This window comes from Protopterus annectens, chromosome 13.part0 (assembly GCF_019279795.1).
Source record: "Protopterus annectens isolate FY-2018-M chromosome 13.part0, PAN1.0, whole genome shotgun sequence".
NCBI classification, from domain to species: Eukaryota; Metazoa; Chordata; order Ceratodontiformes; family Protopteridae; genus Protopterus; species Protopterus annectens.
In genome coordinates, this window is record NC_056747.1 from 805,972,736 (window position 1) to 805,987,506 (window position 14,771).

General features: G+C 42.0%; 1 protein-coding gene across 1 annotated transcript in view; it reads left to right on the forward strand.

Annotated features, from left to right (window-relative positions):
• RPS6KB1 (ribosomal protein S6 kinase B1) overlaps positions 1-14,771 on the forward strand; it is a 1,830,003-nt gene that overhangs the window by 872,580 nt on the left and 942,652 nt on the right. The window contains exon 6 of the mRNA XM_044054533.1: positions 3,143-3,243. Within this exon, the coding sequence (XP_043910468.1) occupies positions 3,143-3,243 (101 nt within the window). The remainder of the gene's footprint in view (positions 1-3,142; positions 3,244-14,771) is intronic.

The window sequence follows — 14,771 nt, forward strand, 5'->3', positions numbered from 1 at the left end:
TCATGGTTGGGGACCTGTAGCTAGTGATAATAAGGTGGGGGATTTTGCTTATGGTCAGCTCAAGCAAGTCATCCTGCTTGACCAATCTTGAGGTGTGATTGTTTATGTAAATGGAAATGCCTTCTCTCTTTTTTTTTTCCCATTTCATAGGGTGATCTGAACATGTGATAGACATTGTAGCCTTGTTACTGCTGGGGTGCTTTCCACAGTCTTGAACCATGTCTCTGTAACTGCACAGATGTCAGCATTCTCCAGGAAGAGCAGAGCTTCCAGTGAGTGCAGTTTATTTTAAGACTCCTAGCATTGAGGAGTAGTACCTTCAGCATGGCATTAGAAAAATGTGTTACATTGGTAGGTCCGTTGGCTTGGCACTGCCTAGAAAAGACGCTATGCTGGGGTGGCTAATGCCTTTCCCAGAATTCTATATCCTAGCAGCAACAGGTCCAGACCATCTCTGGCAAAGGAGCATGGCCTTTCAATCGTATTGTCCCAGGCTGACAAATACTGGATCCCCTTGGAATGACACCAGTAGCTAAGCCAATTGTTGAAGTCCATTGTCTTCTGTTTGTATTGTTGCATTATTCTTGGTGCGGGTAGATTGCTGCTCAATACAAGGCTCATACCCACCTGCGATAAGTATTCAGAGCGGTCCATCATGTCTCTGTTCATACAGTCCAGGGAGATGCATTTCGGGTCATTCACATCCACGTGGACTATGACTGAGTCATACTGACAGGCGACTGACTGTAAACCTGCCTTTATCCAACCTGGTGGAGGGGGGGGCATGTCTGTGTATCACAATGGAGTCTACTGTGGACAAGATGTTTGAATGTGTGGTGTTTTGCCGTAGGGGCTTTCTTGTGGAGTCACTGTGGTGTGTATTTTTGTGTGTAGTGGTTGGTGTTTATTTGGTTTTGTTTGCAAGTGGTTTCTGAGGGCAGCTTATGGGAGGCCTCTGAGGTTTTGGTAAATTACTTATGAGTACCTCCACATATGTGGATTTGTGTGTCGAGAACTAATTTAGTGAGGGAAATGATGTGCGTGTGCTGACAACGTGTTTGTCATTTGATTTGTCAGTATGTGAAAGTTGTGTGTCAATTTTTAGTGTAACTACATTTGTCGCAATACTGTGTTTGTTTCAGGATTAAGTGGTTGTCACTATACATGAAACAGTTGCTACATTGCTTCAGGGATGCACATGTCCACCAGGCTGGCCACACAGGAAAGTGCCTATCCATGATTTCAGTTTTTTACTATGGGATTAACTAGGGAGAAGAGTGGGTAGATTTAACCGACCTGCGATGATAACACACAGATGAAGAATGATTGCTGTACTGAGTGTGAACAGCTATCTAAAAAGGCGATGCTGCTCTGCAAGCAACTGAGATGCTCCTAGAGCAGTAGGGGGACTGGGGAAAGTTGTGGAGATAGTTGTTTTGAGGAAAATTTTAACTTGAAAGTGTTTGCATCTGTACAGGTCACTGTTTAACCGCCGCTGGTCGGAGATAAGCCTAGCACAAATACTAGGCTTATATCGAATAAAAAAAAAAAGAATAACATGGCCTACAAACCAATGAGGGAAATGGCACAGTAAGCTTTCAGCCAGCAGCCCCTAATACAGATAAAGACTTCCATAAAAGTTGTAACACAGCACAATTGGAAAATGCAAATTACTTAGAATATTTATATCAGGCAAGTAGTTTGTTATGGGCATCCTGTGAAAGGTTGCAACCCTCCCACACACACACATACATGCACCTTCATTGGCTTAATGTGATCAGCTCTGAGGTCAGCTTAGTATGGAGAAAGGAAAATTATACAATGACTGATGGTTAGTATTCCAAAACGTGCATGCTAATTGGCCAGCACTTATACTAATGGAAAAAGGTCCAGTCGCCCGGATTTTTTCCATTATTATAAGTCTTGATTTTTTTTTGTTTCTGTTAGGTAGCAACAGACAACGGAAGATCTCCATTGCTTTAATCCTGCTTAACATAGCGAGATATCCTTAAAAAAAAAAAAAAAAAGCAACAGAGATCTTCCTTTCTCCGTTGCTTTTTTTTTTTTTAAAGATATCTTGCTATTTTAAGCTCGTTTAACATAGTGAGACAGCTTTAAAAAGCAACGGAGATCTTCCTTTCCCCGTTGTTTCCTCAGCACAGCTGTGATGTACTGCGTAAGCATGCGCAGTACATCAGAAAAAGCCCCAGGATAGCAGAAAACCATGGAAGGAGCACCATGCAGGTATTGTACAAAGGCACTATTTAAGAAAAGTACGTTTTTTTTTTCTTCTTAAATAATGTCATTGTAGAATAGCAATAACCCACGTCTGGGTGTGGGTACTGCTAGATTTACCCACGGTTGGTGTGGTTTGGTCACGAGGGTGAAGCCCGAGTGGCCACACAAAGACAACCGTGGGTAAATCTAGCATTACCCACACCCAGACGTGAGTTATTGCTTACATACATCACACTAGCCTGAGTTTTGGCAGCCCAAGAGTTCACAAATACCATTTTTAGCAATATGCATTTATCTCTCTTGTTTACAAGCATGTGCCACATGTACTGCTGCAGTGATCTTGCTTCCTAAGTTTTGGATGGACACATTTGCAAAAATTAGTTTTGCACTTGTGGATGCCACACCACTGGTGTTTCTTTGGCTTGGGACCTTGTTTACACAAGTGTGCATTACATAAATAACATATTTTAGATACATTCCTGAAGTTTGTCCTTTTTGCAAGTAGTGTGCATCAGTGTGTCTACATTTGCAAATATGGACTTTGTTTGGATAGGACTCACTAAAAAAATAAGTGAACAAGGCTTGCAGCTGTAGCAGTTTACCAAAAAGCTGAATTAGGCTACTTAAAGCATGCATTTTGATGGCTTGACAGTTATTTGTGAGATAGTTGTATGTCTTTATTAATTTATTGGAGGGGTGGCTCGATTATTTAAAATGAAATCTAATAATGAGAAGATTGAGGGGAAGCAGTTTAATATAAGCAGTTATAGGAAGCCAGGATTTCTGCTTGTGTGCATTTGCTGCTTTGTGGACGGTTGTTTTTATTGCCTGTTGAACAGTATTACTTTGTTCTTTACATGATTGCTGGTTTGTGCATTATGCAAATTTTACTTGTTCATTTCAGTTTTTACTTAGCTGAAATCTCCATGGCACTTGGGCATTTGCATCAAAAAGGGATAATCTACCGAGATCTAAAGCCAGAAAATATAATGCTTAACCATCACGGTAAGTTGTTTGGCGGCATATAATGCTTAACCATTATGGTAAGTTGGTGGGTGGAATTCTTGATCTAGACCAAGTAAAGCTGCATGTTTAAGCATGATGATTCATAGTTCAGAGTATAATGTGAGATAGATGTTTTCTACCACTTCCAAAGTTGCACTTGCTGTGTTTACTGCACCTTTATGTCAGCCTCACTGTGGGGGCAGCATGATAGTGTAGAGGATAAACAAAGTCACGTATTTATGTGTACATGTGGAGTTCTTGCTTATTTATTGGGTTTGGTATCTTCTGACAGCTGATAGTTTTAACTAGAATAAGCCAGGCCCATTTTCTGTACCGGCCTAGGGAGAAAGGCTTCATATGAAATGCAGTGACATGATTGTGTAGAATAGAAAAAAATAGTTATCGACAATGATCTTATACATGATTAGTATCCTTTAAGCCTACTGGGTTGATGGAAACCACTTCCCAAAATGCTGAATCCTACACAAAAGCCTTCTACGGACATCTCCAAGAATGCATGGATCAAGCAATCCCAACTAAAACCAAAACCCTCTCCACCAAGGGAAAACGCCTGGTTTGGTGGCCCCCGGCTATAAACAAACTGTACAACAAAAGAAGGAAGCTACTGCAGGACAAAGCCAAATCCCACAAGGGAAAGGCTTCCCTGATTAGCACAAGTAAAAAACTACGTTCGTTCATAAAGACATCTAAAGCCAACTTTGAGGGAAAGATTGCCAAGGATACCAAGGACAGTCACAAGGCCTTCTTCAATTATGTCAGAACCTTGGGAGGAAACTCTCGGATATGCTCTGAGTTGGTACACAACGGCAAAAAATTCACTGACCCTACCGACATTGCCAATATTCTGGCAGATAGGTTCAGTGCAAATTTCTCCCCTCCCTCACCCCCGAAAGGTGAAATAATTATCCCTGCTGAATGTAACCTACCTGTCATCTCAGACATACAGGTTAAATCAGCACTCAATAAAGCAAAAAACACAGCATCTATGGGACCCGATGGTATCCCCGGTTGCGTGTTACGTGAACTTCAAGATGAACTAAACCCGCACTTAAAAATGCTATTCAATCTTAGCCTCACTACAGGATATGTACCAGAACACTGGAGCACAGCAACAGTGGTCCCACTCCACAAAGGGGGAAATTCCACAGACCCTGGAAACTACCGACCCATACGTCTGACCAGCCTGGTCTGCAAGGCTATGGAAAGAATCATCATGGAACTCATAAATGGCGACATTGGGGATCTGCAGACCCTTGATCCCACCCAGTTCGGTTTTGTAAAAGGCAGATCCTGCCTCTTAAACCTGGTTGACTTTGAGTCAGTCACTAGTGCCATCGACGAGGGCAAGGCTGTCCACACTGCCTACTTGGACTTGGCCAAAGCCTTTGACACAATACCACACTCTGGCATCATAGATAAGCTCAGCAGCCTAAATGTAAATCCATATGTCACAAGATGGGTAGCAAACTGGCTAAAAAACAGAACCCATAAGGTCAAAATTGTTGGAGCCATGTCAGACTCAAAACCAGTCACGAGTGGTGTCCCACAGGGCTCAGTCCTGGGACCGCTCTTATTCGGCATTTACTTCTCAGATGTGAAAGCAAATATGGGAAGATTATGGCTGACGAAGTTTGCAGATGACTGCAAACTGGGTGTCATAGTCGATTCATCTGCTGACACACACATCCTACAGAAAGGTCTCACTGAAACGAACAACTGGTGCCGGAATCATGGCCTCAAACTTAACGCCAAAAAATGCATAGTCACCCCCTTTGGGAAAAACAAAGTACCCACAAATTATCATATAGACAATAACCCATTGAGTACGGAAAAAGTAATCAGAGACCTGGGGACTCAAGTTGACAGTGACCTCTCCTTTGACAACCATGTTGCCAAAGTGGTCAGAAAGACTTTCTACCTTGCCCATCTCATCATGAAGGGATTCTCATCCAGATCAAAGGAGGTCATTGCACCTCTGTATTCCTCCCTTATCAGGCCCATGATTGAATATAACGCTCCATTTGGGATGTACCTCACCCGGCACATACAACAACTGGAAAGACCCCAGAAGTACCTCACCAAGAGGATCATGGGACTCAAACATATGCCTTATCCAGCTAGATTAAAGAAACTCCAGCTCTATTCAGTAGCATACCGCCTGCTCAGAGGTGATTTGTGCCTAAAATATAAGGCCGTGTCCAACCAGGAACTGATGGACATGCTCCATCTCAAAAAATCCAGATCCACCAGAACCACGCGAGCTAAGGATTTCAACCTCTGCACAAATATAAATAGGACATGCTGGAGGGATAGATTCATAACACAGAGGCTACCAGTACTCTGGAACAAAATCCCAGTTCATGTGAGACAGAGCCCTTCATTGGCACTGTTCAAGAAAAATCTTGATGCATGGATGGGAGATCGTAAGTTTACCCCAGGAGTCACCTCAGTGTCACTACTAGACAGAGGTATAGTATACTAAATAATGGGGTCCCACATGTGTCACTACTAGAGAGGCGCAGCTATATAATACGGAGTGGCGAAAGCCACATCACTATTGGCTAGGCTTGTAAATGCGCCAGGGCAGATAGCCTAGTACACTACTATGAAAACTATGAAACTATGAAAATTGGGCTTGGGTGGTGATAAGGTATAGTGAGGATATAAGTGTTACTACAAGACCCTGCTCAGATGTGTACAGTAGTGGATGGTTGATACTCTGATAAAATCAGGCTTTACATAATCTTTGGAAAAGGATAGATGGAATTTTGTCAGTAGTGTAATACAGAGCATGGCATCAATGAAGCTATCAACATCCAGAAAGTATCTAAAAATGCATTACAGACCAGACGAGTACTATACAAGGATTACTGGGCAGGAGTAGATTACTGATTATGTAGCACTGTAAGTGCACTTGTATAGCCATAAATTTGTATTGTAAGATTGGAGTAATTTATTTATTTATTTATTTATTTTTGTAAACTGAGTGATAGATTTTATAGTGACAGTTTACATGAAGTCTCCTTTGTATTCAAGCTCTGGATAGAGCTAACTGTAAGCTTATGTGGGTTAACTCCTACTGACTCCTCTAGGCATCAAATATTGCATGGTCTGTACACACTGAGATATTGCTCATTCACTACATAAGCATGCTTTGCTCCTATGTCCATCATTTCTCTTCTGCCACTCAACATGGTTTTGATGCCAGTCCTGGTGCCTTTGATGAGTTCAGTGCTTAGAGTTACAAAATTTCCCTGTATCCAGTAGATTTAGTCAGGGCCTCAGCAGTTAGTGTTCCTGCCAGCATTATGAGGTGTCAGAAGGAAATGTTCCTAGTCTACCCTACCATCAGTAGTATGGCCACATTTGTGGAACACTTTACTGGATAATTCATGGCATAATCCACAGCACATCCCCAAGACAAGTCCAGAGCATCATCACAAGGACCCAAGCTTGGAATATAGTCCTGTGTATATCCTCTCTGAAGATGATTTCATTAGTAAAATGGCCTTCTGGGTCATGCAAGATGTCTTTCCTTAGATCAGTTGTGCAGTATTTCAAACTGTTGGTGTTATCTTGCCAAGTCAGGGTACCAAAGTCAAAACTTACCATAGTCCCATATGACCGACGTATGACCCAAGCCTGTGGACATAAGGGTACACAAAAGGATGCATGATCGAGCTATCCTTGAAACCATCTCACCTCCAGTCTGAACAGATCTCACACCTGTCAGTCTGTTTTACGAGTGGTCATTTGCATCATTCTTGCCTTATCTCACACAGATAAGTGCCCTATTTGAGAACTTTCCTTGTTTTCTTTGCATTTTGGTGGTTTCATGTGTTAGATGTCAGCTAAGAGGGAAAGTGCCATTGTGCATTGCAGATTCCTTATAAAGATCTCCACTCCCTGTGTCTTTTTTGCGTCAGAGCTTAACATGACCATATTGCCAAATATGTCAATTTTTTGTACATAAAACCCTCTGCACACATCTTTCTTCTCCTAATACCTATCTAGAGAGTAAGAGCATAAAGCACCTCGCCCAGTCTAAAATTGCAGAACCTTTGGCATCCGATGTTCTGCTCATTCTAAAAATGAAATTCAAAAGGCATAGGCCTGAACCATTCTCTTCCCAGTCGTACCCAGACTTACCCATTGAGGCTTTGCAAGATCCCATGGTTTGTCCGACCTTGTCTCAGTCTGTTGCTACTGCAGCTCCACTGAAGGCCTCTAAGGCATCAGACAGCTGTACGTCCGACACAACTGATGTACCTGGTACAGTGGAGGAGGAGGAACTTGGTCAGATAATTTCAGAAGGACCACAAGGCATTCCTCAAATACTGGATCAAGAAGATGTACCTGTGTCTTTGAAATACGCCAAGGGTTGAATCTGCTGAGTGTTTTTTCTTTTCTTCTTTTTTTTTTTTTAAGTAGATATCACTCCCAGGAAGACTAAACAGAAGACAAAAAAAAAAAGTTTCTCCTCGGATGTCCCAGGAAAAGGAATGGATGGAATTCTCTCAAGGCTTGTTTGGGTCATTTTGGCTCTTAAGCAGCCTTCTTTACTTTCCTCTGTACCTGCTCCAGCTACCCCTCAGAAGAGGTAACGTGAGGCCTCTTCTGAGGAGGATGAGGCAGATTCTGATTCAGATGAACATTCCCCTGCCTGCTTAGCCCAGAGTCACTCCTTGGGCCAAATGGCTTCCAGTAATGAGAATACTTTATCCCCTGATTTACCTGTAATTTTCTTTGGGGAAGTCATCACTGGGGTGATGCAGTATTTTGAGTGGTAATCCAGACATATATCTGATGTACAGAACAGATAATACAATTTACTAGGGATTGTGATACCCCTATGCCTGCAACTGTCCCTCCAGTTTTGGAGGCTTTTCTAGATGCATTTGCCCACTTCCACTGCACGTGACTCTCAACCTCCAGTCCCTGAGGTACCTAATAGGTTCTATAAGGTGCCTGAAGACCTAAAATTCTTGTATAAAAATCTTCTGGTAGATCCCTCTAAGTTTCCTGTTTCCACAAACTTTGTACTGCTACGAATGCTGTATCCTGAGACAAAGAGGACAGATATGGAAAGAAGGTTTACACTTTTACCCCAGCCTTCAACTTTGTGAATTACCAAACACAAATGACCAAATATTTGCCTATTCTGAGTGATTTGAATAAAACCCTTTCTAACTTTGAAGTGTCTGACACTAAACAGCAGGCTGTTTCCATGGTAGACCACACTACTCAGCTAGCAAGGTATAGTACTAAGTGCAGCTATGATGCAGTGGAAGCTTCATTCTGAGCAGCTGCAACTGGATCTGTCATTAGAAGATTTGTTTGGCTTCTTTCTCCATCCCTTCCTGAGGTTACTAAAGATAAACTGACACTGCCAACTTGTTTAAATCCTAGTAAGAACAAGGAAGGCTAATGAAAGATTTCAAAGAAATCTTCCTAACTTTTGTTTCCTAATATCAGGGGAACTAATTGGCTAAGCCCACATCCTTCTCTTGCTGGGACCTTTGGTAAGCACAAAAAGGAAGAAGAATGTCTAGAGATTTCGGGATAATTCTGCCAGGAACTGTTAAGTCTGGGAATCTCCCTTTCCAGACACATCAGCTTGTCTATATTATGCCTCCACCAGTCCCCCTTGGTTCATCCCCTCTGTCAAAAAGACTAACCTCATTCTTTGCTGCTTGGCAGCTCATAACTTCACACAAATGGGTCCTGTCCATTGTCCAACAAGGTTACAAAATGATATGGATGGAAATTCCATCTTTCAAAGATATCCCACCGCCCCCTCCCAACCAGGTAAACCTCTTAACTTGCAGGGTCTTTGCAAACAAGGTTCAATAGAACCTGTGCTCCCACAGCATGTAGTAAAAGGGTTTTATTCCAGACTTTTTCTGGTGAGAAAAATGGAGGCCCATTCTAGATTTTTGTCCCATCTCAATACTTTACTAAAGTTGCCCTTTTTTCAAAATACTGTCTCTGCAAACTATCCTTCCTTACATTTCCACAAGCCTTTCTGGTATCTTTGGATTTGAAAGATGCTTATATCCATATCCTCATTCTTTCTTCTAACCGGATTCTTTTTTAATATTTTTGCCTCTGCTTTATCCTTTGGGTTATCTATACTCCCCATGGTCCTCACAAAATGCCTAACCCCAACTGATGCCTTTTATAGACCTCTGGGAATTAAACTATTTCCATACCCTGGCAACCTGCTAATGCAGGCATCATCTCAGGAGATTCTGTTAAAGCATCTCAGCTGTACTATCTCCCTTATACAGAGTGTGGGGGGTTAATGATAATTTCATTAGTAAAATGGTCTTCTGGGTCATGCAAGTTCTGAGCTTCTCTTCAAGAAGAGATGGCTTTAGTCCACACCAGTCTTTTTCCATAACAAACGAGGAAGCACTCTGAAGAACTGCATACTCGGCTCTCATTGCAGAAGTGCATGTTCTAAGTTAGTAATACCGCTAGTTCCCCATTTGATTGGCCATACATTGAGGGTGACCAATCATGATCCAGAAAGTGGACTTTCAAGTCACCTGGTCATAGATCTCTGGTGTTTGGGACTGATCAGGTCTCCTCCCAATCTGTTGGCCCCCAGTAGTGAATTGTTGATGAATTATGTAAAGCAGGCTGACTGCCTAAGGCATCAGCATCAAACAAAGATTTGTCTGATGGGATTGTGCCACAGCTGTAGGACTCCCTTCTTAGGAATATGGCCTGATGCCAGAGCTGAGCCTAGATTGCCCCCCTACCCGCATGTGTCACCTCTGTGTTAAACAGCTGCATTTAGTTCTGGATGGTGATCCTTCATCCCCATGTTACCCTGACACCTGACATTCATCAGCTGCACACTTGTCCCCCACATGAGACTAGGTATGAATTCCAATGAGAGGAGTGTGAGGAACTGGCGACTGTTGTCTCAGACTCACAAAGCCGCTGAGCACTTTCTCCCTGTAGCTCTCCTTGGTTGATACCTCATTTTTTTAAATCTTGAAGCTCAAGGCACTCACTTCATAAATTTCCAGGGGAGCAAAGCTGGTGGAGGTTTGGATTTTACCCTGCCTTTGGAACCATTTCCCAAACATGCTGTCTTTTCAACTTAGAAGGAGCCTAATATTTGCTCTGCCCTCTGAGAAATTGGACATTCACAGATGAGTAGTTATAGTTCTTCACATTGCATCATAGAGTTAATTCTGTATGATCTCTTTCATCCAATAGATGTTCCAGAGGCCATAGCATTTTGCTGACTTGCTCTAGAGTCAGACATCAGAGAAGTATGGTAAGAGAGTATATACTTCTGCGCTGTTGGTGTTTTGGGCCTATTACTGTTTGTCTCAACTGTCTAAATGCCAGTCCTTGTTAGTAAGTCAGGTGCTAGATAAGTTAGACATCACTGAGTGTGCACAAAAAAAAAAATTGATGGCCACTCTGTATGTTGCTTCCAATATATGCTTTGCTGGAGGCCACTGAAATGTTGATAATGCTAATGGCTAGAGCAAAAGGCCCTGATAGCATGACCATGATTTTCCTTCCTTAATAAGGAGATCAGGAATGGTGTGCTAGGTGCTTGTTTAAGGCAGGAAATGCTCTTCAACTAAGTCTCTTAAGACATAGTGGATGACCACCTTAAGAATGCAGGCCCTGTCAGCAGCTGGAAGACCGCTGTGATTGTATTACACATTCTGTCGTCCTCCTGTAAACTCAGCAAGCCCCAGAAGAGAAAAATGCTTCCTTGCCAACCAAAGAAGGCTGTTGGGAGTTCCGCTGTTTTACTGCCCCATGCATGTTAAGTCTGCCAAGAGATTGACTCTAAGAGCCATAGTAGTACAGACTGTTGACTTGCACTGTTAATGTTGACTTGCACTGTTAATGGGAAGGGGGAGCTCCCAGCTTGCCCTAGCTTGAAAAACCTTCAGAAGGGACCAGTGGGTTATAGATGTGGTCAACTCAGAACAGGTCTTGGAGGCATAATCCCCTGCTAGGGGAGAAGGTTACAGGCAGTCTCAGCAGATCTCTTGGGACTATACGGATTGTCCATATTTGGATTGGGGGGTGTTTCTTAGCCATTCCTGACACCAAAGGGGATGGGTGGTTCTTTTCCCATTCTTGGCTTCAGCAATGTCAACCAGCTGCATCTGGTTCCTCATAGCAGCCATTCAAGGTGTAATGTTGTTGCTGTCGCAGAGTTCCTGAATGGTATGATTGCCATGTGGAATGCCATTTGGCAAACCAGAATTCAAGGTCCTCACAGGAGATGCAGAGATGCAGACAGTTTACTATACGTGGCCATCACCTTCATTATTAACTGTTGCCATTTGGACTTTCAGCAGCACCTAGATAAATGGGTTTTAAGAGTGATTCATTGCTGATGCAGATGGCAGTGGGAATCTCTCTCTCGTTTTCAGGGGATTCCTTCTCATCCACCAGCTCAAACTTCTGTTTCCTCTCCTGTTATCCTCTTATACCCCATTTAAGTTTGTAAGTGACCATAGATTCAAAAGATTCTTATCACATGCCTATAGCATCAGATTCCAGATGTTTCTTGAAGTTTTCTGTGGCTGGATCGCAGTTTTCAGTTCTCTACATTACCTTCTGTAATGGTATTTACAAAGTTTATTGGTCCAGTAATAGTCTACGGCAGACTGCAAGGTATTCACATTTTCCTTGTGTAGATGGGTTGCTTATTTTTGGAGACTCTTTTTCAGAGTGTCAAAAATCCCTTACTTGGGTGAGAGATCTCCTGCACAGAGTGAGTTTTCAGGAGAACATCCAAAAGTCTTGTTTTACTCTTCACAAGATTATTTTCCTGGGATGTCTCGTAGATTCCTCAGTTCAAAGAACTGTTTTTCCCCACAGGAAAGGCATAGCTTTTTGTAGATCTATTCCTGAGTTTTTCCAGTCAAAGAGTCTCAGTGAGTGAATTTCTTAGGATACTAGGATTCATGGCATCTCTGATGATCATGATTCCTCTGACATGAATCCATAAGAGAAAATTTCAATGGTACCTAAAATCACAGTGATCCCATTATCAGTATCCTCCCCTGATGTTCCAGGTTCTTGCTTTGGATTTTGTGGAAAGGGAACTGTTTTTGTATAGAGACTAATTTTATCTGAATCCAGGTATCCCATGTTCCATTCCATCTCCAGCACAGTCTAATAATGGATGCCTTGGACTGTGCTTTGGGAATGGTGTCTATGGGGATAAAAAGTGAATGGTCTTTGGAGCAAAAAAAGACTAGACAAAAACACACTAAAGTGTTGGCAGTTATAAATGCTCTTAACAGTATCACGTAATCTGTGATACTCAGGGCCATAATAAATGATTAGAGGGAACATGTGATGTATAAACAAAGGGTGGGGGGGAGACCAGATGTTGCACTCTGCAGACTAGCCATTGTAACCTAGGATATAGCTTTTCAACACAGTCTTTCTCTGCAGGGATCTTGTATCCCATCAGAGCAAACTTTTGTGGCAGACAGGCTGAGCAGGACCAGAACAGACCCTCTTGACTGTAAACCATGTCTGGAGGTCTTCAAGAATTGATCCATTTGTTGAGAACATCTCTGATAGAGGTTTTTGCCTTCAGTCACAGCAGTTAATTGGCAAAATTCTGGTTCAAGACTCCATGCGAGAAGATCTGGAAAACAGATGATTTTCTGTTCCTTAGACAAGAATGTTCCTGTATGCTTTTCCACTAATGTCCAGGGTCATTCTGAAGATTCAGAGGGACTCTACCAAGGTCATTGTGGTGATTCTCTTCTGGCTCAGGCAACATTGGTTCTCCCCTCTTTCAGTAATAGCCTGTAGCAATTATCACAAGCTTCCTTGCAGACTGGACCTATTCGTATAAGACAGGGAATGTGGTGTTTAATGTATCTTAGCTCGAAACAACTGCAGCTTAACTGCCTTGGGTAATAGTCTTAATACCTCTTTAGGCATCTATTTTCTGATAATATGCAGCAGTTATTAAAGGAGTCAAAAATATGCATCTAGGAAATCATTTGTAGACAGATAACACATATTTTCTAATTGGTTTCAGGACAAGAGCCATGACCTTTTTAAAGCTAATGTTTCTGTGATTATACAATATTTGTGAGTTATCCTCCAGCTTGACTTACTCCTCCATTAAGGTGCACTTGTCAACCATTTCAGCATGTCTTCCTATGGATCACTCTTTGTTAATTACATAACAAGCATCCTAGTAAACAGGTGGCTCCTTCTTGGGGTCTTAACTTTGTTTTGGAAAAATTAACTTCTGCTCCATTTGAACCAGCTCATCAGGGTGATTTGAGGCTCTTAGTTTGGGGAAAAAAAGTTTTGCTGATTGCTCTGACTTCTGTAAGAAGTGCATATGAATTTCAAGTTCTTAATGATGGGTCAACCTTATTTCATGTTACACAAAGCATTAACTTGACTGAATCCTGGAATTTGGCTTCCTTTGTTTCCAAGACTTCAGTCTTCTGAATCTTAGTCTTTGGGCTGTCCACATTCCTTGGTGGTTTAGTCTTTGGTGTTCCTAGCATAGACTCCATCAAAGGGATGGTCTGCAGTGTTAGGTGAAATGAACATTCAGCTTAATCAGTTAATTTATGAACCGACTTTTCTAGTGGTATCAGACATATTCTGCTGTCTGGTGATCTGCGATCAATTCCTTTATCCATCCTCTCTGTTGGACTTCTTGAAAGTCAGTTTATTAGCAGTGAATGTGTCATTTCTTCATTTCTTGAATTGTTTAGTGTGTGCTTACTAGTGAATGGAACAGATTGGCAAGCTCTGAGGCTAAGTATGCTTATGTAGTTGGCTCTTGATGTTAAAGTGCATACTTGAGAATGGTGTATTCTAAGGGAAAGTTTACCAGATTTTAATTAGAGGAGAGGATGAGCCCAAATGGGGAGCCTGCCGAGGAGGGTCCCCATTTAGACCAACTTAGCTAATGTTAGGAATGTCCTGTTATTTTTTAGATTCTCCTCAGTAATTTGAATATACTGCATGGACCACTGTGTTTGCACTCTGAATTTGGGAGGGAGGGCAATTCATTAAGCACCTTTCTGACATAAGAAAGTTGCTTAAAGTTTTGTTAAGCAACTTTCAGTGCTTTTGAGCTGTAGTCTCGAACTAGAGCATAAGAGAAGACACTGCAGGAACACCATACAATGCAGTTTCACAGCTTTCAAGGCTGTTAATCACTTCATTGCCTCACACACAAAAAATGTGTAACAGCTTTTAAAGCAGTTTGTTCATCAAGCAGACACTGCACTGTGACTGTGGTGTTTTTTTTTTCCAGTAACTGGTAGTACATGAAGCATAATAAGCTTCATACACTGCAAATAATTATGAATGGGTCTCTCTGATTGTAATTCTTTACTCTCTGTTCTGTAGATGAGTGTCAAGAGTCTCACCCCTCAAGCTTTGCTTTGCCTTGCCTTCTGACTGAATTTATGGACATTCATGCCTCAAACATATAATTGGACTTCTGCGACTTGATAAGAAGA